We start from the raw sequence: 27,398 nt of genomic DNA, 5'->3' as shown, positions 1-27,398 counted from the left end.
AAGGCATTACACTGGTCCATTATATTGATGATGTCATGTTGATTGGACCTAGTGAGCAAGAAGTAGCAACAACTTTAGACTTACTGGTAAGGCATTTACATGTGAGAGGATGGAAGATAAATCCAACAAAAATAGAGGGGCCTTCCACCTCAGTAAAATTTCTAGGTGTCCAGTGGTGTGGGGCATGTCAAGATATCCCTTCTAAGGTGAATGATAAGCTATTGCATCTGGCCCCTCCTATGACTAAAAAAGAGGCAAAATGCCTAGTTGGCCTCTTTGGATTTTGGAGACAACATATTCCTCATTTAGGTGTGCTACTCTGGCCTATTTATTGAGTGATCAGAAAATCTTCTAGTTTTGAGTGGGGACCGGAACAAGCGAAGGCTCTGCAACAGGTCCAGGCTGCTGTGCAAGCTGCTCTGCCACTTGGACCATGTGATCCAATGGTGCTGGAAGTGTCAGTGGCAAACAGAGATGCTCTTTGAATCCTCTGGCAGGCTCCTACAGGAAAATTACAATGCAGACCCTTAGGATTTTGGAGTAAAGCCTTACCAAACTCTGCAGATAATTACTATCCTTTTGAAAGAACTTCTGGCCTGCTACTGGGCCTTAGTAGAGACAGAATGCTTAACCACAGGCCACCAAGTTACCATGAGACCTGAGTTGCCTATCATGAGCTGGGTGTTGTCTGACCCACCAAAGCATAAAGTTGGGCATGCACAGCAGCACTCCATCATAAAATGGAAATGTTATATACGAGACAGGGCTTCAGCAGGTCCTGAAGGCATAAGTAAGTTACATGAGGAAGTAGCCAAATGCCCATGGCCCCCAGTCCTTCCACTTCACCTTCTCTTTCTCAGCCCACAGCTATGGCCTCTTGGGGAGTTCCGTACAATCAGTTGACTGAGGAAGAAAAAACTTGGGCCTGGTTTACAGATGGTTCTGCATGAGATGCAGGCACCACCTGAAAATGGACAGCTGCAGCACTGCAGCTCCTTTCTGGGATGTCCCTAAAGAACAGTGGTGAGGGGAAATCCTCCCAATGGGTGGAAGGTGAACTGGCCAGAGGTGGGTTTGTATACTGATTCATGGGCTGTTGCTAATGGTTTGGCTGGATCGTCAGGGACTTGGAAGGAAGATGTTTGGAAAATTGGTGACAAAGACGTCTGAGGAAGAGGTATGTGGATAGACCTTTCTGAGTGGGCAAAAACATGAAGATATTTGTGTCCCATGTGACTGCTCACCAGAGGGTGACTTCAGCAGAGGGAGATCTTAATAATCAAGTGGATAAGATGACCCATTTTGTGGATGCCAGTCAATCTCTTTCCCCAGTCACTCCTGACATTGCCCAATGGATTCATGAACAAAGTGGTCATGGTAGTAGGGATGGAGGTTATGCATGGGCTCAGCAACATGGACTTCCACTCATGAAGGCTGACCTGGCTACAGCCACTGCTGAGGGTCCAATCTGCCAGCAGAAGAGACCCACACTCAATCCCTGATATGGCACCATTCCCTGAGGTGATCAGCCTGCTACCTGATGGCAGGTTGATTACATTGGACAACTTCAGTCATGAAAGAGGCAATGATTTGTTCTAACTGGAATAGACACATACTCTGGATATGGGTTTGTCTTCCCTGCATGCAATGCTTCCACCAAAACTACCATCCACAGACTCACAGAATTTCTTATTCACCGTCATGGTATTCCACACAGCATTGCTTCTGATCAAGGAACCCACTTCACAACAAATGAAGTGTAGGAACGGGCACATGCTCATGGAATTCTCTGGTCTTACCATGTTCCCCAACATCCAGAGGCAGCTGTGTTGATATAACGGTCGAATGGTCTGTTGAAGACTCAATAACAGTGCCAACTAGGTGGCAATACCTTGAAGGGCTGGGGCAGTGTTCTCCAGGAGGCTGTGTATGTTCTGAATCTGTGTCCACTCTATAGTGTTGTTTTCCCATAGCCAGGATTCATGGGTCCAGTAATCAAAGGGTGGAATTGGGACTGGCATCACTCACTATTACCCCTACTGATCCACCAGGAAAACTTTTGCTTCCTGTCCCTGAAACCTTAAGCTCTGCTGGTCTACAGGCCTTAGTTCCAAAAGGAGGAGTGCTCCTACCAAGAGACACAATGATTCCATCGAACAGGAAGTTAAGGCTGCCACTTGGCCACTTTGGGTATCTCATGCCTCTGAGTCAACAGGCAAAGAAGGGGATTACTGTACTGGCTGGAGTGATTGATACTGATTATCCAGGGGACTGCAACAATCCAATCCAGGAAGGACTAACAATAGCCCAGAAACTTCAGGAATGAAGCTGTGGGTTACCCCACCAGGCAAAGAAGCATGGCCAGGTGAAGTACTTGCTGAGGGTAAAGGGAACATGGAATGGATAGTGGAAGAAGGTAGTGAAAAACATGAACTATGACCATGTGACCAGTTTACAGAAATGAGGACTGCGATGTCGTTAAGTTATAGGATATCAAGTTTAAGAGTGAATGTTACCCATGGACTTGCATCCTATTCTGGAGATTTAGTGCATTTCTGGTTGTACACAGGACAGCTGAGTATTGTTAGGCAAAACATATGTCTGTTATTGTGTTCTATTTAGAGATTAAGGATGGTTTGAAGTGATGTGTATAGCTGCCAAGTTGACAAGGGTGGGCTGTGATGGTTAGGTTCAGTGTCACCTTGGCCAGGTGATGGTGCCCAGATGTCTGATCAAGCAAGCACTGGCCTAACCATTACTTCAATGACATTTGTGGCTGGTTAATAAACCAGAAGACTGGTTTATTAAATTATTAGTCAATTGATTGCATCTGTGGCTGATTACATCACAAAGGGAGTGTCTTCTGCAATGAGAGAATTCAATCAGCTGGATTTAATCCAATCAGTTGAAGACTTTTAAGGGAGAAGAGAACATTTTCATTTCTTCTTCAGCCACCCAGCCTCTCCTGGGGGTTCATCATAGACCTTCATTGGAATTGCCAACTCACTGCCTGCACTATGGAATTTGGACTCATGCATCCTGCCCTACAGAATTTGGACTCATGCACCCCCACAGTTGCATGAGACACTTTTTTAAAATCTCATATTTACAGATATCTCCTGTTGGTTCTGTTTCCCCAGAGAACCCTAACACCATCACTAAACAAAGGTAAACTCTGATCTTCTTCCTTTCTTCTCCACATAGTACCTGTCTGACCACAGCTCTAAAACGCTCTGTACCTCAGTTCAACCACATCTTAAAATTCCAAACAATAACATCTTATCTAGTTCTTCTGAGGCCTGAGCTGAGTTGCTCAGAATGGCACCTTACACAGAGCAAGCATTCAAAAGTTCTTAGTTTAATTGGCATTGTGGTGGCTTGGAGCTATGTACCCCAGAGAAACATGTTCTTGATCTTAATCCTTTCCTGTGGGTGTGAACATTTTGATGAGGACCTTTTGATGAGGTTACTTCAATTAAAGTGTGGCCCAACTGAATCAGGGTGGGTTTTAATCCTATTACTGGAGTCCTTTGTAAATAGAATAAAATTCAGACACACAGAGATAAAGTCACAGGAAGAAGCCAAAAGTCACTGGAAGCTAGAGATGCCAAGAGAAGCCATTATGTGTATTACCATGTGGCAGAAAAGTCAAGGACCAAGGATTGCCACAGCCAGTACCAGAATGCCACAGTCATCGGGAAGAAAGCAACCCCTTGATGATGCCTTGATTTTAGATTCCTCCTAGTCTCAAAACCCTGAGCCAATAAATTCACATAGTTTAAATCAACCCATTGCATGGTATTTGTTTTAGCAGCCAGAGAACTAAATCAGACATCATCATCATTACAATAATCCACTTTTATCTCCCATTCTCATCCATAATATTCCTATCTTTCTAGTCCCTAATAGAGCCTCTGACTTCTCTACTTCCACCTAAACCATTTCACTATGTGATCTGTACCATTCCACTGTCTAACAAAAACAACAGAACAAAATTCCCTATATCTGCAGCCTCTTGGTGGACACAATCTCCATTTTCCTTAACTGAAGGCTGGCTTTCTCTTCTCTGCACTCTAGTGAGCATAGGTCATTTCTACATTCCAAACATCTCAGGGTCAGGAAGAGGAGTAGGTTTCCTCCTACTCTCATCAGTACTGCTTCCAAGATACTGTTTCCCAATTTGGGGGTAAAATATGCCTGTATCCTTGAAGAGTAGGTCATTTGTTGGCCCTTCCTCATGCTGTCACAAGTAAGCTGCTTAGACATAGCCTCCGTTATTCTTACTTTAAAATTTGGTTTTATTTAACAAACCATTCATTATTATAAAAGATTTCAAATAGCCACATTGTGATCTCATCCATTTTCCTAGCCCTCATTGACAGTGGTATTTTTTTCTATTTCACTTCAATGGACCATTCCAATGGCCACACTCGTGACCTTTACCTGGAATTGTTTCATCTCTGAAATATTCCATTTAAGCAGCACATCCCTGTTTATAACTTTGTTCCTACTCTGTTAGTTATTCCTACTTCTACACACTTGTTCTTTGTTTTAATATATTAACTTTATTACATTTAATTTCTTCTCTTTATTGCAACCTTCTTGTCTTCTGTCTTTGCTCTGCTCTGTTGAGCTTTGGCCCCATTATCTGTAATTCAAACTGTGGCCTTGGCAATGCCTTCAATTCCACTGTTCCTTGTCCTAACATCAAACTACTTGACATGAAACTCTGTTTTGAGTCAGTCTATATCTGCACCTTAGCATATCCATAGTCAGGTTGTGGTAAACAGCTGGATGGAGAGACAATGCTGTGGAACAATGCATTCCAACTTTAATCACCCATGCTACTCCAACTTCACCTGGTGGCACTCCAACAGCAATTAGTTCTTCAAGCACTTCCGGGTTTGCTAGTCTCTCCTTTTATCCACAACTATATAAGACTTCCTTATATCTTCAGCTGTCTGCCCCAACTCTTCAGCCTTCACTCTTATCAGATAACATCCCCCCTTGCCCACCCCCACCCCCCCACTTCACAGGGAGGTTAGGTTAGATGAGATCATTAAGAATGTAAAAATACTGTTCTGCATTAAAAATATAAGGGCATACTCTTAGCTACCACAGCACTCACCAATGTTTTCAGCTACCTATATTTAAGGACTACCTATTGAAAAGAATACTTAAAGATATATTTAAAGCTATCAGTAGTTTCTTTAAAGATTTAATCTTAGATGTCACGAAATTTCAGTTAATGCAAATGGGTTAACAGTGACTTGTGAAACCTCTTGAATTTAAAATCTATGGATACATCTCAGGAACAAGTAAATCAAGTCTGGTAGCTCTTAATAAAGTTGGAGAATCAATTAAACGGAAAACACATTTCAGCCAGATTTCCTTTGGCATTAACAGGCAGTAAAATGATCCACAACACACTGCCAAGCTGCAGAGTTTTGTAGATCAATTCTGAAATGTAGTATGTAGTTTGTGGCAACCATCTGCTGAAGCCTTTTTACTTCCTGTCATTCTGCACACATGAAATTAAAATATTGATAGAAACAATTTTTGCAGGAAATTGGAAAAGTTAATAGGAAAGTCAATTAAGGGTTTCATGAGATTATACAGTTTAGTTTCTTGATACTTCTATTAATTATATTAATAGGACAGAGTAAAATGTAATAGAAAGTAGACTGCCAAGTGCAAACAAAAATATGAAGACAGTTATGGGTTAGGGAAAATGCAATACAATATTAGATCCACCACAAAAGACAAGTCTGCATTCAACTAAAGTCATATCAGGAGAAAAATTCTCATACACCATTCCCTAAGAATAAATCTTAGCACTATAATAAAATATTAAATATGTTTAAATGCCACTTTCAGGAACTGATTGGCTACCTGCCTCTGTACATCTCTATTCTAGCTAGGCATATGTTTTTCCTTCTCAATTATATCAATATTTGGTCTGATATTGTTGAGAAAAAAAATAAGGATTCCAGATCTCAAAAAACAATCTATCACTATCAAGAGCAGATGAAGAAATGTAGAACCTAGAATCTGTGCTTAATTTATTGACCCTTGTTAACTATTTCTCAGTATTCTGTAGGCACCCAACCTGGCTTCATCACTTTTTGTGATGATCCCCAGGGGCTCAGAAGGAACCCTACTTAAGACTGCCTATTAATGTATTTTCCTTCTGAGCTGATCTCTTGTCCTGTGAAGTCTGCTTCCTCATCTGTGTTTGGAGTACCTATTCTCTTTCCATTAGTTTAGTAATCTTTCCTGGCCATAGACGGCCCTTAGGTCTATAAGCCCTGGATATTTCTCTGGTTTCTCCAGACTGGTCTCCTTCTATTGCTTTTGAGCCAGCTATCAAGAACTACCCAATTCCAGGAAGAAGTTATGGTGGATTCAGCTAAAAACTGTGGCAGTAGCCAAAAAAAAGTAGCACATATCAACTAAATTCTCTATTATGGTAAGACAAAAATTCCCTTGCAAGACTAATTTAAGCCATCTCTTTGTATAGACATTAAATTTCCATAATGATGAAAATATATTTTATTTCCTTTTGAATCACATATATTAAATAGTTGTACTCAATATTTTCATATATTTTTAATTGCAATCCACAAACTTTTAGGCAAATGATGAATATTTACACACTAATATTATTAATAGTAACTGACTTCATTAATTTGCTAATTATTATTTCATGCTGCAAACATTAATTTACAGAGGAAAATATATTAATGTATACTTTTAACATGTAATATTGGACAGCATTCTTGGAGATCTCTATAATTCTGAAAATAAATTACTTATTATAAGTCAAAATCAGAGTCAAAATAACAGGGATAAACATCCACTGAATTTGTGTTTTAAAACGGACACATTAATTTAAAGATATACTTACTAAATAACTTGAGATCTTTGTGAAACTGATGTTTCCTAAGAAAATCAAGTGGTGCACCACGGTGATTTTTATGTTCCGAAAGAATACAAGACAAAGGAGAAAAGTAGAACCTTTGGAAATTAGATGTGGTTCACTGTTATAAATATATTAAAGCCTGGATGTTTAAATGATATTAAATGATCATAAGCATTGACCCCCTTCCACTGATTTTGAAACAACTGCAAATACGAATATTAAAATACTTTCTAATTTATATTTACGAAGCAAGGGGAAAATTGCATTCGATGGAGGGAAAATGTTTTTATACTCAACTGTTAACAATCAGAATTATGTATGGCTTCATACTTCCACAATATTGTGGTCAAATAAAGTGGGATAATTCAGAAGCAACAGACACACTGAACTTCAGATCAATAAAACAATGACTAGCTTACAGTTGGTGGTTTTTATAAAACAACACAAAAGATCCTATGTTCAACATTTCAAGAAGCAGTAGGTCTCCATAAACAAACTAGAAATTCAACTACAGATAAACTAATATATGCATTTTAATAAATTTGTTCTATGAAAATGTCCAAGGTTTTATTTTCTTCTTTCTATGTAAATCTGCTTTTGAAAGGAATTATACACCTTTGAAAGCAAATTTTAAGAGCACGAGAAATACAATGGGAGGTTCCAGTTCAAGGCAAGATGGAATAAAGATGGAATAAAGACTCTCCATGTCATGTCTCCATTTAGTGGGAGACATGCATGGAACAGTTATTTTAGGGCTCTAAAAATAAATAGTAGCAGGCAGATTGGGGTAGACCAGAATTTGAAAAACCACTGAACCAGTGGTGATGTTATCATTTCCCCCCCTTCCTGTATCCCCTGGCCTGTATCTTATGCATTATATAGATATTCCTTTTAGTCTCTAGTGTATTAGAATAGCTAGAAGAAAATACCTGAATCTGTTGAACTATAATCCAGTAGATTTGATTCTTGACGATGACCGTATAACTATATAGCTTTTATTTTATTTCTTTCACTGTTCATGGTTTATTTGGTGTTCCAGATACTATAACACTTTTGGAGAGTTCTGTGACTGTGAAAACCTTTTGACTGACACTTCCTTTACCCAGTGCATAGGCAGATGAGTAAAAAAAAAAAGACTATATATATATAAAAATAATAAGGGGGTAAAGAATATGGGATGTTTTGGGTATTTGTTATTTTTATTTTTTTCTTTATATTGGAGTAATGAAAATGTTCTAAAACTGATTGTGGCGACAAATGCAGAACTATGTGATGATACTGTGAGCCACTGATTGTACACTTGGATTGATTATATGGCCTGTGAATATATCTCAATATATCTCAATAAAATTGCATTTAAAAGAAAAAAAATTAAGCCTGAGGACATTTTTGTTTCTACCTTAATACTAGCTATAGAGACTTTTCCATTAAAACTAAAAGACAACTTTTAAGAATCTCATACAGTGCCCTATGGAATGGTCATTTTTAATTCTGTTTCCAATTGATTTTATGAAATGTAATACCTAAAGGTAGACTATTGATCCATACATATATTCCTTTCCCTATTCCTGAATATACCACAGTACAAAATATTGACCCACCACATGGGTTCACTTCCAGGAAGTGTCAGGAGTGAAGCTAAAATAGCTACCATTTCTGGTTCAGTATATAAAAATTGGTGCTATAAAGGGATAATGCTGTTCTTTAGAAACTCATATATATCATATATACATATATGTATGTTGGGTGGAGGGGTTTTTATGGCAAAGGCAAATATTCAATTAAACATTTTTAATCTTTAAAATCAATCAGTCTTTGTTGGGGCTGACAGGGTATGCAAGAGTATCAGGCAGCATGGATTTATAGCTCTGATTTCTAACTTCAGGAAGATGGGTTTCATGAAGGAGACAAGGTAGGCACATGTGTAAACAGCATAACCACTCTCAAACCATACTTCTAACATATTAGATCTGAACTAACATATTGAGCAATCAAAATTTTAATTTCTGAAGGCAGGATGACTATTTCTGAAAGACAAACTTTTTCTTCATTGAATTTAATAGCTTATGGTTACTTTCAGTGACTGGATTTCTGTGTTTTTAAAAATAACTTCTGAAAAATTTAATTAGCTAATTTGATTCATAGTCATTGAATTATTTTAAAAAATAAATTAAGGAATAATTGTTTTGTTCTAGTTTTCAAGGGATTCTGACATCTGAGTCATAACAGAAATAACAGATGAATGAGCCAAACAGCAGTTGCAGAAATGTACTTCAAAAAAAAAACCACTTAAACAGATTTTCATACAGGTGTTTAGGTAAAAATAGAATCTGTCAACAGGATGAAAAAATCTTTAATCAAATATCTGCACATTTGGTTCTACAGGAGACACCTGGATACCTAGAAATATTTAAACATTTTAATGTTTTACTTCATATTGCTTTATATATACAATTCATCCATATCAGTTTATTTTGTACAGAATTTTAGTCCTAGCATGTGGATGAGTGTAGGCTAAGCTTTGTTGTTCTTTGGAAAGGGGGGTTTGACAATGGTTTCCTAGAGTTGAGATGGAAAAAATAAGGGGAAAATGCTGAAATCAAGCAAAAGGAGCTCAGCGGGTTTTTCTGTTCCTCGCTGGGAGGGTTTAGAGTTTGCCATGTGCCAGTTGCCAGTTTTAGGACACTTGAAACATCAACCGCAACATTAATTGTGGTCCTTTTAGGTTTGGAAGTTGATGGCCTTAAAAGAAGCAAGAAGACTCAGATTCCAGATTGGGGCAGGTATGGTCCAGAACTCAGGCCTTGGAGGAAGACAGGAGAACTTCTGGCTTCCTACCCTGTCCCGATCTCCGAGTGTTTCTACTCACTCAGATAATAAAAAAAATAGTGTGGGATTTGGAGCCATGTTTAGTTTTCACATCAATGTCCTTTTATGCAGTTACTTTTCCCCCTTATAAGCCCATGTGCAGTGTAGGCAAGTAGGGTGTGCAAAGCTAAAGAAGATCAATGTTTCCAAAATTAATTGGATATGGAGTAGTGGAAAATCTGATATCCTACTGTGTTACCAAACCATGGCAGTATTTTTTTCCATTAAAATATATAGGCTAATTTTATTCCAAATAATTCGCAAAATAATATGAACAATTTAAAGATATGGATATTCTGTACTGTGTTAAAATTTTCCTATTTTAGAGGACATATTAAGGGATTTTCATTGCAGGGAACAGTAGGTAGATAATGGATAGTGTTTAAAGAATCACTTCAATTGGCAGTGAAGTTTGAGAAACTGCAATAAATTAGTGTAAAATATAATAGCCTACAGTCAAGTTTCTTCATCTTTGTGAATATTTTTTATATTTTATATTTTTCTGATTTTATTACTTAGATAAAAAGTTTTAGGGTCAGTCTGCAATAGACATTAAAGTCTCATATTTATTCAAAGTATACAGACTCTTATTGCTTCATCAGACCAAATCTTACGACTAATACTAGGGAAAATAAATTTCTGGATGTAATACATTCTAAATGTATTATAATTGATAGAGCATTTGTATCATGTTTAAAATGAAATTTGGAAGTGAAAATTATGCTGAAAGGTAATGGATTACAGTTTGGTGGTAAAATTACCTCATTATAAGATAAAATATTCATTCATTTAAGAAGATAACTGTAAGAAAACCTACTTTTCTATTATAACTATCTTCAGGTAGTTTGAAGCAAAAATGACCTGTGGTTTTCAATATAGATCATTTAGTTTTCTAATATGGAATAAGTTTAGCATTTTAATGTAGTTTTAGTCATGCGTTTTTATATTTCCTTCTCCCATACTAAGAGTTTGAAGCTTTAGCATAAGGCTCCTTAATCTAAGACCCATGAATCCCTTGGATATTTGTGTAGAATGCTAATGTGCATTTGCATTTTTCTGGGCAGAGTATCCAGAGGTTTCATCTGCTTTTCAAAGAGATCAGTGATCTAGCAAGTGATGAACTTCTACCTGGCAGCAGAAAATAAGAATGACACACAGATAGAGGGGATCACTTTAATATTTGAGACTAGAGTTACTATCCACATATTCCACTTTTCTGGAATCCACAATAGATAGATAGATAGATAGACAGATACATACATACGTACATACATACATACATACAGATGGAGAGAGAGAGAAATATACTTAAATATACTTAAAATATGCCCCTTCCCTCCACACGTGCTATTATGATCTAGCATGAATGAATCATTTTTTCATTGCAACACTCTCCATAGTGTGTGCATGTGCTGGTTTGAATCTATTATGTACCCCACAAAATCCATGTTCTCTAATGCAATCTTGTGGAGGCAGACTTATTAGTCTTTTGATTAGGTGGAACCTTTTGACTGAATGTTTCTGTGGAGATGTGACTCACCAAACTGTGGGTACAACCTCTGAATGAACTGTTCCCATGGAGGTGTGTACCCCGCCCATTCAGTGTGGGTCTTGATTAGTTCACTGGAGTACTTTAAGAGAGCTCAAAAGCTGACAGAGATGCAGATGCTGGGAGATGCCTGGAGATGCATTAGACATTTGGAGATGCTAAGCTAAGAGATGAAGCCCCGAGTTTGCTCAGGAGAAGCTAAGAGAGGACTCCAGATGCTTAGAGAGAAACGCCCCAGGAGAAACAAGCAGAGAGCTCAGAGAAGGTAAGAGAGACAGAAGGCCAGAGACATTTTAGAGAAAGCCATTTTGAAACACAACCTGAGAGCAAAGGACCAGCAGACACCAGCTACGTGCCTTCTCAGCTGACAGAGGTGTTCCAGACACCATTCTTCAGTGAAGGTATCCTCTTACTGATGCCTTAGTTTCGACACTTTTGTGGCCTCAGAACTGTAAATTCCCTTTATAAAAGCCAATCCATTTCTGGTATTTTGCAAAACAGCAGCATTAGAAAACCAGTGGGATAGTAATTAAATGTATAACTTAGTTAACCAGGGAAGAGGACCCTAAAGTTCCAGAAAAGTAATCTCAAATTGATAATATTTTTATTTATTCCCAAGAATAACCAATAATTTATTATTCCATCAGTCCCTCTTTTCCTTCTGAAGTTTAGCTTATAAATATATTTAATACATTGTATTATTAACCATTACTAAATGTGAGAAAGACCACATTCTATCATAAGACGTATCAGCTTGCCTTAAGAGATGAAATAGTATTCCTTACAGCACTTGGCAATGTATAATTTCAACACATTGTCTTTTAATGTTTCTAGTCCTACCATAGAAATTCTGTGACACATCCCTTGTTCCTCTTTAAAGCAACTGTGAAGTACTTTCACCAAGGGGTACTTATGCCATGAAAATAAGTAAGTAAAAGCACAGAAGAGGCCCTCGAGTACAATAGACTTATGAAGATATTACTGAATTAATGAGTGTCTAAGAATAAATAGGAAAAACTGCATCTGTTTTATCTCTAAAATAATATGGACAAATGCTCACTGAATGATAATAAGCCCAGGGTTGTCTATGTGACGAGAAACAGGCATTATATACGCTCTGAAGACAGAGGATCTTAACTCTAATTACACAACCATTGTCACCTGCAGGAGATTTGTTTCGTCCTCCTCAATAAAGTATGAGCCATGGTAGAGCTCTGGGCCTTCATATTTTGTTATTTTCTTTAATGAGGAGGTATCTGATCCATTCTTCTTTTGCTGAACCTGGGCAGTGCAGGTAACAACACTGACTTTTAGTTTCCTCAGCAGTAAAATGATTTTCAAACCACCCTCCTTGGAACCCCACAGTTCTGGAAATTCTTTACAGGACTAGCAAAAAATAAATAATACTTGTGTCTTTTAAACAATTTAAACAATCCATCAGTTTATCTACTTTCAAAGAACACAATTTTCCATTATTCTTAATTAATATGAGAAACAAACAAACAAAAAAATCCAGATATCCCCAAATTCCTCTAAGCTAATGAAATATTTTGTAATTTTACACTCTGCATGACAGGATATAGTCTTGAATACCAGATATTTTAATTAATTGCATTAAAATCACTTTTGATCCTTCCCCTCTTGTTTTTGACATTTGATTTCATACATTTCATGTGAAAGAAGAGTAAGGGAAACCATAAACAAAATAGTAAAGGGGTATTCAGTAAGAGAAATCTGTGCATAACACTGGCATGTAAAGCTAGACTTAAAAAAATCATTCTGAAATATCAGCATTCTTAAAAGAGTAAATTATTTTCTCTGGTAATTACTGATTATATTTAAGAATTAGAAACCCAAATATCCATTGGTAAATACCAAATGGAAATAGGCAATGGTGATTTTCTGTTTTATTCAATCCTATTCTGTGTCACCTGTCAAGCTTTGTCATTATATACAGATGTCTAACTGGATCAAAGCTCAGTCATCCTATTCTTCTATTACCTAATGTGGAAAACATTATGCTACTATGAGAACACTGTGGCCTATAGAGTTAAATAAGTATAATCTGGAATCTCTGAGATAATCTGGAATCTATGAGAACACTGTGGCATATAGAGTTAAATTATATAATCTGGAATATTTATGTAGCTACACAATCTCACTCAGCCTCAATTTCTTCATTTTACAATAAAAATTGTACATCCTTGTTGGACTTGTGAAGACAAAAAAAGATAAGGTGTAAAAGCTACCTACCAGAATGTCTAGCAGGTCACAGATTCTAAATGCCACTGTCCCTCCACTAAAGTAAATTATACAGGTAAAAGGTATATAGGCAGAGTAGAAATAAGGCATTAGCATTTTAATTTTTCCTCCTTAAAAAATACTAAAAGGAATATTACACTCAGAATGGCTACTAGTAGTAAAGAATATTTTTTTACTGACATATTTATCATTTAATTAATTACTCTGAATTCCCAGATTTATCATAATATTTCTACCATTAAGGAATGAACTTCATTTGAGTCTTTAAATATTAACATGGCAACATCTATATAAAACATACAGAAACACCTGTATACCTAGACTTTACAAATTAGATGTGCATGGGATACTATACTTCTTCTCTTGTGGGATATTGTATTATTGTATTTTTAATATATATATTTTTTGTTATTACTAAGTAAAATATTCAGCATCCTAATAGTGTTTCATGATATATAGGGTTAAACTTCAACAATTCTGGTGCCTAAAAGTTACTTTGGAAGTATTCTTCCCCATGCTAGATATACAGGGGATCTATTAAACCTACTTTGAAAGACCATAGAATTCTGGGGTGGTAATCTGAATGCAGTTCCCTTTTCTTTCTGTATAAACTCTAACATATTTGAATCTTTCGGGTCAAATAGAAAGTGGGATCCTCAGAAGCTTGTTTGCACATCAGGCCTTGGGATCTCTGGGGTGACCCTGGCCTTAAAGAGACCAAGAAGGACTTGACACAGTGGGCTAGTCCTCCTTAACATGCAAGGTTGTGAGGGGGAAAGGAGATTGGAGAACAGAGAGGCATTTTTTCAGATTCTCAGCAAGTTCTTAGTGACTGGATTGGTTCTACATTTTTGGTCCACATGGGGAAGACTAGTTTACTTCCTATGAATTGAAGGGCTGGTACCACTAAAGGTACTAAAAAAAAAAAAAAAAAAGACTTAAATCAAGGAAAAAAAAGAAACAAAAACATAGGGAAGAGCAGCCAGAGGAACAAAAGCAGTAAGAAAACCTGCCAGTGAAAAAAAGCTGCCACAGAGGACAGAAAACAAACAACCTGAACAGAAAAACAGAGAAACACCTAAGACAAATTCAGCTACAATATTTTGTGAAGAAACAAAACAAAAAAACACAATGTCTACATGATTTTTCCCATCTAAACAATTCAATTCAAGAGAATGGAAAGAGAGGATCACTTCTGTGAAATCCTGAATCTGTGGCTTTGAAGACCATGGAGAAGATATCTCTGAAAGAATGAACAAAATAACAAGCAGATGGAAAGTTTTAGAAAAAAGGCAATTGGAAAATAGATCCAGGAGACTTACCATAAGTAACAAGAGTTACAAAAGGAGAAAAATGAAAATGTGGAGAGGAGAAAGTAATTAGACAATAATAGGAGGTGAATTTCTTTGAAACATCTGATACTGCAGGGCCTCATTGATTTCCAGGTTTTGCTGATGAGGAAAGGGTCAAACTGAAGCATATCCTGGCAAAGTTCAAGAACTCTGAGGATAAGGAAAATAATCTTACAAATTCCCAGAGAAAAAGAATAAATTAGGTACACAGGTCCAAACTCAAAAGCAACACTGAAGGAAGCCAGAAGATAACAGAATAGCATCTAGTGACTACAGGAAAAAAAAGACTGCATTGTAAGAACAGCATCTCTCTCCATGAGAATATCCAGTTGAAATGAAGAAAAAAAGTTCTCTGAGGATCTGCAACAATTCTGCTAGTCTATCCTCCACTTACACCATCAAAAGAAAATACCAGATTATTATAGGATGTGATTTACAGCCCCTCTTAAATTTCACAACTCCTCCCCCTTCTACCCTCATAGCAACTCACAAAGCTCTGGGAGGGTTAGGGGATGGAGAATGGGGAATGTGGAAGCAAATGAAAATGAGGACCACGCCTCCTTCCCACTGTTCCTCTCCCAGTCATAAATCCAATGTAAGCCTCAGTGAGGATTAGAACTTTGAATAGGATTTGATTTTAAAATTATAAACTGGAGCTAACTGGGCTTTTAAAATCTCAATTGCCTAAATTATGATTTTTCTTATAGGAGAAAGAGTGGAAAGCTATGAGATTTGTTTAAGCTATTGATAAGGAATAAGAAAAGGCGATCCAGCCGAGTGTACAGAATGACAGCAGTTCCTAAAAAAATGGAAACAATTACTACTTATTCCACATTAAGTACAGGCAATCCAATAACCAATTGCACTAGTAGTCTAAGGCATTAGTGTATGTAGATTCTTATGTAACTACAGAGAAAGATTGGGCATAACGGAACAGAGGAGTCAAAAACGGGATAGAGATGAGATACAGGACATAGCTCTTGGAGGAATTAGGGATTTTTCCAAGTTCCCTAGATAACCTGGTTTAAATACTGTCTGGCATATTACCTCATAGCCTGCTGAAAGGAGCTTCAGAGTAGCAAAATGAGATCAGTTAATCAAAGGGTGATTCAAAATAAGCCTACATTTTATCTTAGGTAGTGCAAAATTAGCAGTTTGAAAAATAAGAATTAATTGCTAGGACATAAATTGAAGACACATTTTAGGAATATAAAATTTCACAAAAATAATAAATAGGAAAACAGGCTCTCCTCTGGATGTTTTTCTTATTGCATTTTTTCTTCGATGTGAAATAGAATCTTTGTGGGTCATCAATACTTTCAAGACTCTCCTTCTCTCATTGGATAATTTACACTTGACTGGTGGTGGTCTTTATCAATAATGCCTTTTTCTTTACCCTAGCGATCTCACTTTTTGTTTGGTCAGTGTTGCCTAGTCTCTCATCACCTTTATTTAACCACAACATATTAATATCCAGTATGGACTCTCATTTACACCACCTCTCAAATATTTTTCTATAATCTATCTTCTAAATCTTGAAGATTATTTTCTGGTTCTTAAACTATATAAGGACAATAGCTGATATAACACAAGTTCCTAGAGTCATGCCTAGCATATACTTGTGACTCAGAAATATTTGATGAAGTAAAGCTTTCTCCTTGCATTAATTAGTGTTATTTATTTTAACTATTTCAAATTTTTTACTCAGTTTAAAATTACATATTTAATTTAACAGATTCTGATTACTGAAACACTTTTCTTCTCTTAGTTTCTTTTTTGTACCAAATTCTTCAATAACCATCACTCTTTTTCAGTTGCTTTCATCTTTAAAGCTATTTGCATGTCAGTGTTATTACGTTTACTACAGACCTATGTACAAGGTCAGAATTAGCATTCAGTAAATGTTTTGAATATAATAGAAAATTTTCACTTAATCCTTCGAGACTTTTCTTATAACTTGAATCTGTTAAAACTAAGAGGTAACATTCTTGCCATGCAGATCAAATTTGTATCCTTAGGATACACAGGTCTTTGTTAACATAGATAACATTTTGGGAATGCTGCTAAGCCTTCATGTTAGGAACTGTATATTAATTGCAAAAGAAATTCTCTTTTTTTCTGTTTTTTTTTCTTTATTAGCAGAGTTGTAGGTTTACACACAATCATGCATAAAATACAGGATTCTATTTGATTATAATGCTAGCTAATAGGGCATGAGTAGGAATGAAAATGGTACTAGGCATCCAAAAGGCAATAAAAGCTCATAGCAACAGTGACATTGGAGATTTCAGAACTTTAGCAACAAATGAGTATTAAATTATTATTAATAATTAATATCATTAATAGTTATTAATTAAAGCATTTGATTATTAAATTATTAATTAAACAGGTGATCACATCCTGGCCCTGTGTTCATATAGTCCCCCCATCCCTAAGGAGTCGGTATTTGATTATCTGCACTGCTGGAGAATAAGACAATTGTACTAGGATTTATGGAATAATCACACTCAAATAGTTATTCACTGCTTCTTTTTATCAGTCACTCAGATCATGAATCAATTAGCAGTACCAGAGTGGTATTACAATAATAATTACTGTAATAGTAATTATGTTCTAAGTCACAGGCATATATTATCTATTGCAACTTGTCAGGTAAGAAGGAAATACTCTATATTAGATGTTTATAAATGTCTCCAAATACAATCAGCGTATGATAATAATCCTATAGCAATACAGGAAACATTTCTGAGCAAGTAATAATTACAAAAATGCATTTGGCATTGTGCTTTCTGCCATTAGCTACCACATTATTATAATATGGTTAATTGTAGGAAGGAATAAGGAATGAATTGGTTTTGAAAAAAGCATATGAAGAAACACTTGACATTTTACCAACAACCACAACAAGGGAATGATATTCAGGTTATGGATCCTGCTTTCCTCTTTGCATTGAACTTTTCCTTTTCTATAACTGTTCATTCTCTTGCCTCTAAGATCTGTTTATAAATGCTGAACTCCTGCCGCCAGCCTGCCAAAATGTACCTGCCATTGCCTACCTTTTAGGCCTTGATGTTTATCAGTGTTGCTTTTACTGATGGATTCCTGTTTAATAAATTGTCTCATCACATACTCACATGCATAGAAGAATCTGATCAAACTTACTTTTTCAAGTTATAGCAATAACTTCCAATAGCTTTATTAGAAATTTTAGCACATCTTGAAAGTCTAAATCTTCTTGTATCTCCTAGACTAAAAACACCCTGCTTTTCTGTTTTATTTGCCTTATATTTACTTACTTTCCTCTGTGAGTCTTTTAGTAATCAGTGCTATTTTTCCATATCAGAACTAGGATTGTAGTCTTCGAAGAATAGAAAGTAAGAATGCCCTCCCTTTGTGTTTACCATAATGAGGAAAATGGCTTACCTTTCCTCCACAATCATACTCTTGGTAGCTTTTCTGTATTTGTTTTCAGTATCTCACACTTGAAAGGATAAAATATGCCCTAATTATCCCTATTTCAAGCATCAAGGCTTTCATCAAGACATGCATGCAATGTAGGAAAGGAACAGCTGGAATGATCCTTTTTTCCAGTGTTGAATTGATTTAAAATCTTATATATGAGACTAATAAACATGTGAGACTATCTATTTCATTTATATATGTAAGTATCTGAAATAAAGACATAAATACATTTTCTTTAAATGACACGAACTTCTTGTGATAATCATTAGAGACCTAAGCCAGGCATGGGCCTTTCAAGTTCTGTCAGCTCTGATAATTTTATAATGCCAAGGGTATGTGATGGGAAAGATTCTTAGGTCATGACAGAGTTCTGTGGAAAGAAGTATTATGGTCTCACGACTGTTTGAACCACTAACTCTTGAGGTGGTAACTTTAAATAATGTATTTATTATTTGTGACCTAAAGCCAAATTGCCGTTTGTATGGAAACCCCTCTTTTCATCTTTTTTAAATGAAAGGATATATAAACATATATTCAAGGAGCAGAATTTTGTTGAATGCCTCATATTTTCTGATTATGAGACAATTTATGTTTTCAATCATGAGTTAATAATTAGGCCTTACTAAAACTTAATTCAATTTAATTGTAGATGAAAGGCAGTCTAATTTAGGAGAAGAAATACTGTGTCATCATTGTCATGTACTCTACTGACTAGGGTAGGAAAAAGGGACGTTATATTCAAAGCTATGGGGTCCCATTCACAAATTATATGTAATGTCCCCCTTGGCATTGTGCAGTTCACAACCTGCACAACCGTATGATGAGGAAGCCCTGGTGCGAACTATAAAAGAAAGGGGTATTGTATAACATTATAATGCCTTTTTTTGAAGCATAGATTAGGCTAGGATTTTATATCATTGTGTCATTATTTGTCAAATAATTAGCAAGGATCAGGAAACACCTGACCAAACACCCTGTTTTTCTGTTTTATTTTCCTTGCATCTACTTACTTTCCTCTGTGAGTTTAGTAAAGCACCTGACCAAAGCAATGTTCAAATTAGTGATGATTTCCTGACCTGCCACTCTATGTGTGTCGGACCTTAGACTACTTGTTTGATAAGACTGTGGGGACTGAATGTAGACTAGCAAGCTGGAAATTTCCCAGAGAAATAATAATTCTTTTGTTTTCAACAATTCATATAAAGTGCTGTAACTGTGTTGTTTTCCTATATTCTATAAAATTCAGGCATTCATGAAGAGTTGTGTGTTCTGAAGTCTACTGTCATAGACAAACATACTTTCTGGACATAGGGCAAGCTGGGTACCGCTGGATAACACATAGAAGGAGGAAGGACGTCAAGTGTTCCAACCATGAGCAGACCCTCTACTTTGTTGAAGAATGATATGCCAGTGGGACTTCAGAATACCACTTCTGCATTTTTCTAGCATGCATATTACTGGCTAGAATTGTTATTCTATAATGTTTATAAATGTTAATGTCCAAATACTTTAGCGTCTCTAGCATACTTTAATATCAAATGTCAAAGGAAACCTGGATTATAAAAATCATTCTCCTCTACTTATGGTTTTAGACATTTTTATTTCTTGGCACAAGGGAAATAATCATTAATAGTAGTCAGGATTACCTGGTTGGCCGCTGTGTGTCAGCTCACCTGGGGAAGCCCTGTTGGGATCTCTGACCACCAAAAAATGGCTTAAATTATTTGTTAAGTTTATAAAGCTTCTTTACAAAGTTACCCATGATATTTAGATAAAATGAAGCCGTACCAAAACCCTGTACTAATTATTTTTCAAACATAATAAAATATTACTATCTGCATTCATTCATTTAACACATAGTTATTAAACACCTACTACATGTCAGGCCCTGTCCTAAATGCTGGAGATTTAATAATGAATAAGACAGAGCCAGTCCTTATCCTCATGGTGCTTATAGTCTCAGAGGGGAGATGGACAATAGACAAATATAGATTAAGATGTAATACACATTAGTACAAATGAAATAGTTAAAAAGAATTAAACCGGATAGAGGGTTGATTTTATAGACAGGGTTGCCAGAGGAGGTGTCATCAAAAGGTGATATGATAAATTTTAAGGCTATGATAATCAAAACAGTTTAGTATTGACATAGAAATGGAAAGATCAGTGGAGCCAAATAGAAGGTTACTAATTAAAATAAGATGCCATGAAAACCAAATAGAAATGCAAAAGTCAAAAAGTTTGGTAACATGTTGGTGGGGAGTACACATAGGGGCACTTTCTACCATAATTTAAAAAATATATACCTTTGATGAGAAATAGAGAATAGCAGAGAAATATTCCCACAAGAGCACAAAGAATATATACTCAAGGAGGGTTGATACCATATTGTAAAAGCAAAAGACTAGAAATAGCAGTTAAGTAAAGCATCATTTATATATTCTGTGGAATACTCTACAGCTGTGTTAGGAGATATGAAACAATCCCCAGTAAAAAACAAAACTGAATATACTGGTCTGCCACTTGTTTAAGAAAAGTCGCGGTGGCAGGAATAATACACACACATTACATAAGCTGTTGTGTGTGCACAAAATATTTACGGAAGAATATAAACTCGATATTGGTTTCATCGGGAGACAAGTCTGAGGTAGAAGATTTGACTTTTATATTATTTTGCAATTTTATTTCTTTTTAATTGGGTACATTTTTTTAATGAAAATTACTTTTCAAAGAAAAGCAAAAAACAAACAAATAAAAAAAGATGACATTTGAATAAATAAAGGTTAAAGGAAGTGAGAGAGCCAGGCGTGCAGGCATAGAGATGCAGAGGACAGCAAGACAAATATTCCAGACGGGGGTGCCCCTGGCATGTTCAAGGAACAAGGAATCAGTGTGGAAGCATATTTTCCATAATTAAGATTATATTCACTAATGTAAAATTATGATATGTTACATCAAGTGATTTCATATAATAAAAATGTGGTGGTTCAGTTTTGTTCCTTGTAATTCTGGTGATGGTTAAAGGGGGCAGACACCATCCTTTGCTTGGTGCTTGGACAATCAAGGCAAATGGGAAACACTTATCAAGTAGAAGGACTTGTAGTGGTTTTAACATTTGCTAATTTGAAATTGAGAGATATCGGAATGATTATTTACTGTTAAAAACTGTAGTCATTCAAATCATTTATTCAGTCATAGAAAAATACTTATTAACTACCTCCCATGTGCCTAGCATTGTTCTAAATGTGGAGATAAAGTGGAGAAAATGTACAATAATCAGAGCCATCATGTAGATTATGGCAGGGAAACTGAAAATGAACAAATAAGTAAATACATACATAGTATACCTGAAAGTATTAACAGTTATGGGGAAAATAAAGCAGTGAAGGGGGAGAGGGTATGGTGAGGCAATGAACTGCAATGTTAAACAGGGTGGTCAGTGATACCATGAACAAAATATGACAGAAGGTATCAAGGAGTTACTTTAGCTTGTGAGGTAGGGGAAGATTCCCCATGAAGCTCACATATAATATGAGACCTGAAAGACAAGGAAATACCATTTTTATATGTTGGAGAAGAATCTTCAAAAGATTCTTTTTTCCCAAATCACTGCCAATCAAAGAATCGTTCCCACTATTTCCTCTGAGTTTCTTCTCAGTTTAGAAATCTAAATTGTTTTTTCCATTACATGGGTTAATCTTAGCTACTATCTCTCTCTTTGCTCAAGACTTCTTCCCAAGCACTTCAGAACTTTATCCAGCATTCTCTTCTAATTATCATTCCCAGCTCTAGGTCTGGTGCCAAGATTTCTACTTGAATGACCTCTTCCTAGAATGCTGAATTGTCAACCTTTAGAAAAGCTTCCTTCATTTAACTTTCATCTATTTCTTGGAAAATCAGTAGAGAATTCTACTCAACATGACACCCTGAATTTGTCGACTTAGAAAATGAACATTCTCTGTCACTCCTGTATAGGGCAATGAGTTCATTTTCCCCCCAATCTGGGTCTATTACTATTACTTATTTTATACCATAATTTGTTAACACCACCTGGCATACCATTATATAAAATACATTTGGCATTTTAAAATAATATCATTGTCTTATTACAAATACTGCAAATCTAAGTTCTTTACCCTCCCTCTAAACCTTCAAATGATTTCCTTGTTAATTATAAATTGCCAATAATATAGGTTAAGTATCAAGTGATTATTAAAACACAAGATAAAAGGACACCACCTCAATTATGTATTCATTTTTATGTGTTTAATTGTCTTATTTTTTCATGACTATGAACCAGTGAATGTCAAGTAATGTACTGAAGTCAAATATTGCTGCACACTGTCATTACGTGACAGCACGCTGGATCCCATGCTAAGTGTGTTTTCCACCCTATTTTATTTTAGCCTCATAATAATCCTATGGGTAGATACTTAGCTTGCAATATGAATTTCCTTCTAAAGAGCCAGTAAAGATCAAAGGCACATTTTAAATAGAAACTGATGAGAAACATCTTTGAAAAAACTGTAGAACACTTACGGGAACCAAGAATTTTTTAATCTCTTCCAATGCGTGACTCATACGTGAATAAGCTTCCCCAGGTGGAGCAAATACTTCAATTAATACGTGAAGTTCATCACTCAAGTGGGCATATTTGGCTTCCCCACTCTTCCTTAATTCTTCTTCCTGTGAAAGAGGTTATTTTTAGACATACAAATCCACTCATTTTGCATTGATTTAACATTTACCAAGAATATGACAAAAGGGCATAATCTAAGCAAATTTTCCATAAGTAGAAACCCTTTGAGAAATAAAATTCTGGTACAAGCCTTTTAAAGGTTTTAAAATCATTTTTAGTGTTTGAATGATTAAAAGACTGACATACTTATCATCTACAACAGGTTTTAATCAGCAAAATGAAAATGCTAAATCCCTGAATAGAAGTTACAGAAATGTCATTAACTCTTTTGAGTACAACAATACAGTCTCTGGAAGAAAAGGAATGCTTCTGTGTCTGATGAGAAAACCAGAATTTTCTAGCTACTTTTTCAGAAGAAGAAGTTAATTGTTCAGGACAAAAAGAGAGGTTAAGTATGCAAAACCAAGGTTTATCCCCCCAGCCTTTTGTTTACATGGGCCCATATTATCAAAACTCATACCCACATCTTCTTCTATCATTTGCTGCCTCATTTTGTGTAATAGGGCTGTATCAAAGGGATGACAGTTAAATATTATGCTGGCATTGGTTACTCATGAGCTACACATCTTCTGCTTAATCAGCACTTACACTGGAACAGATTTTTCATCTGTGCCCAAGCCACCATGGAAGCCTGATTAATTTAATACAGACATAGAGCATATCAGCATATGCTCCACATGCTTTGTTACTGTATGCTAGGTATTTTACGCATATCATCACCATTTGCATAGTAATCTTGCATATTATTCACAAATTTCAGATAAGGAAACTGACTTTAAAAAGCTTAAGATGCTTTGACAACGTTGGGAGTCAAAATCAGCTCATTCTCTTTCTCATTGTAACCAGATTCATATTTTGCAGGATACTCTAGGAAGCAAAATTTGGTTAAAAGTTAACATAAACAATATTAACTATGTTTTATCTTTCTTGATTTCCCCCAAATAAACCAGCAATTGTTTCAATGCATTCCATAGGTTAAAACTAAACAAGTAATTCTCCATTTAGGGAATGATTAAAGGGAGAAGTCACATGAATAGACCTAAACTGGATAAACCACAACAAATTTCCAATTAATTTCATATGGGTCAACTATATAAACATGTGTGTTTATCTGATTAGAAAGGTCTAGCATTTCAATACCTGAAGGCTCCATAAAGTAAGAGAAGGAAAGGTGTCCCTGCTTCCCTGTACATCCTTCACTTACTATGATCTAATAGTAGCACCTTTCAGCCTAGAAATTCACTCTCCATTTTCCTAAGAGAACTTTCCATGTCTAACTAGGACTTTTCCTAATGCCCAATCCTCAGTTTTGGAGGAGAAGCAGCACTTGACTGAACTAAAATGCACCCGTGGGGTATAGTAAACATTTCTTTCCTCTTTGAATCCTGCTGGGATGCAAGCCGTTTTTAATTCTGGGCCAGCTTCATTTAAGCTTAAGTGCTGGGGTAATTAAATCAGAGGTTTCCTGACACTGCACCCTTCTTTGTCCTTCCTAAGTTGATTTCCAGCTGGTCACTGAGGGCTACTTGCTAGCCAAATTTTATAAGTCTGCACACCGTGATAAGCATTGTTCAATTAAAGATTACAAACACTTATTTTAAATGCTCTCAAATGAAAGAAACTGATTAGACATCTCTGGAGTTGCACCAATGGGCTAATGTTCATGAATAAATGCAGTTTGCCATCTTAAGACACATTACCTCTCTCCCATTCCATCATCCTTTAAATAAGCAGTTATGCTTCCATGGTGGACCCTTAACTAAAGGAAAGATGCTTACTTGATATTTTATAAATCCTTTCTTAAAAAAACTCAGTAGCATATTAACACTAGCATGTTTGATGTACAATTTTAACAACAACAACAAAAACCCCACAAAATATGTTACACTGAAGCAGTTTACATTGAAAGTCTCTGATCTAAGGTGAGGGTTTTAAAAAAGCAAAACTAGCCTGTGGTGGTTGTGATACAGAATGTAGAGACTTGATTATCGTGGCGAAATGTTCTTATCTCTAACACTTGGAAAGCTGAGAGTTTTAATGTAAAGGAGTTTCTAAACTTTTGTCTCCTAAACGTTTAGATAACTATTGCATTGTTATCCTCCAAAGTATGCAGCTGCTCGCTTTGGAGTACTTAGTAAGTTCTAATAATTAGGTAGTACTAGCTGCTGTAGCAGATGAACCACCCAATCTTGGTGTCTCATCATCTTAGAAGTTAATTTTTCGCCCAGGTGAAGTCTCTGAAAGGTGTCGATGATATTTAGACATCACTTCTCCACACAGAAACTTAAGAATACTGGCTGTTAGAATTCTTTGGCTCCTCCAGGATCTTCACTGAGCTGCTTTCAAGGCCATCAACAGAGAGTAAAGAACATGGTGGACAACCTGTGAGAGATTTCATAAGCCAGTCCTAAAGGTAGCATAGAACTGGTCAGCCTACATTCCCCTGGTCATGAGACTGGTAAATGTGGTCTAGCTGTGTACTCAGGAAGACGACGACATGGGTCTGATGTATGGCCAGCCAATCTGCCCTATGAACACATACTCCATTCCCTGCAGTGCAGTCCAACACCAATAAAATATGAGGCCATATGTAATTTTATTTTTTTAGCTACATTAAAAATATACAAACAAGTAAAATTAATATTAATGATACATTTTATTTAAAAATAAGACCAAAATATTATTTGAACATGCAATCAATATAAAACTTATTAATGAGATATTTTAAATTATTTTTTTCCTCATAAAGATATTTAAAATCCAGTGTGTAGTTCGTACTCACAGCAAATCTCAGTTGAGCCTAACCGTATTTCAGTTGCTTAATAGTCACATGTGGCTAGTGTCTACTATATTGAACAGCACATTCTTAGATTTTTCAGGGGGAACAGGGAAAATATGACAAAATTCCTGGCCTTCAGGAGCTTACAATAAATCCGTGGTGATGCAACCAATATATAGGAAATAATTAAAGGATAAGTAAGACTTTCTGCCTACATCATAAATGGGAACAGCAGGAAAAAATTTAACATAAAACAGAAAATCAGAGAAATTATTTTTTTAGAACTGATACAAGCATCTCATATTCAGGTAAGGAAACAGAGGCCCTTAGAGATTATACAACCTGCTAGAGGTCATAGAATTAGACAGGATTATAGCCAGGACTCAGTAGGGTAGATGATAGCACTAATAAAGACTTCCAAGAAGAAAAGTTAATACACAGGAAACTGTCATGAGTTATTAGTGATGCTTGTGGTTGTTTTAAAAACCAGACTTTATATATCCAAATGTGTGTTATATTTGAACTCATTCATTAGTGTCACTTTGGACAAAGTAAAATTTCCCAAGCTTTTAGTTTCCTCATCTATGAAATGAAGATGAGTACTTGCCTCACAGGACTTTTGTGAGGTTTGAGAAAATTGGAAAAAAAATTTGTAAACTAGAAACTGCTTATAAATTTATTATTATTATTTTCTATATTCTCAAGTAGTATTATTGATAGTGTTTGCTTGTTTCAACAGAGACCAAAATAAATGTGTCTCTAACAAGTAGAGAGTTATTCCTCTTTAAAGTAAAAGTTCAAGCTGTAGGTGACTAGGGGAGCAGGTAGCTCTTCTCACCCATGGATCCAGGTTCCACCACTCTTTTAGCTCAAGCAACCTCCAATATGTTGCTCTCATCCCTGTTGATGAAGGAGACTGTCCACAGTCACCTCTGAATAAAACCCCATGGAAAGGAGAAAGAAAAGTGGATGGCAAGAAAAACTTTTTAATTGAGGACATATGCCAGACTTTGCATACATCGTTTCTACTCACTTCCCTTTGACAAGAGTGCAGTCACATGGCCACCCTGGATGCAACAGAGGCTGTGAATGTGATCTCAAACTAAGTGGCCATGAGTCTAGGAAGAATGAATATTGGGCGACAATGAGATGTATTTGCCATTCTGTCCTCATTTAGGGGTAGTTAAAAGGACATTTGATTATTAAATCTAATTTTGTTGAATAGCTAGTCAGTGTCGGCCAGAATATCCACATTTTATTTCCGAAAATACTACTATACCCCGCATTTGGATTTAATACTGTAAGCTCCATGTTTCATCTGAATATATCCAAACATCATGGCCATTCTGAAAACAGTCAAGTGCCTGAACACCAGTAAGTGTAATTACAGTAATTCAATACAATCTTTTGAAGTATTTCTTAAATAAGAATCCTAAATATATTTTGGGAAAAATATTTCTCTTTACAATAAAGGCACTGTCTACCAAGTTGACTTTGGGGCGGTA

At 36.0% G+C, this 27,398-nt stretch overlaps 1 protein-coding gene across 4 annotated transcripts in view; it reads right to left on the bottom strand.

The window, feature by feature from the left end:
• KHDRBS2 (KH RNA binding domain containing, signal transduction associated 2) overlaps positions 1-27,398 on the bottom strand; it is a 696,964-nt gene that overhangs the window by 315,437 nt on the left and 354,129 nt on the right. For all 4 annotated transcript variants that reach the window (XR_005218033.1, XR_005218034.1, XM_037844105.1 and 1 more), the window contains exon 4: positions 22,955-23,101. Coding sequence is in view for 2 of the 4 variants with exons in the window: in XM_037844105.1 (XP_037700033.1) it covers positions 22,955-23,101 (147 nt within the window). In the remaining 2 variants the exon portion in view is untranslated. The remainder of the gene's footprint in view (positions 1-22,954; positions 23,102-27,398) is intronic.

The sequence above is a fragment of the Choloepus didactylus genome, chromosome 7 (genome assembly GCF_015220235.1).
Source record: "Choloepus didactylus isolate mChoDid1 chromosome 7, mChoDid1.pri, whole genome shotgun sequence".
NCBI lineage: Eukaryota > Metazoa > Chordata > Mammalia > Pilosa > Megalonychidae > Choloepus > Choloepus didactylus.
This window is presented reverse-complemented; position numbering and strand designations above follow the sequence as displayed.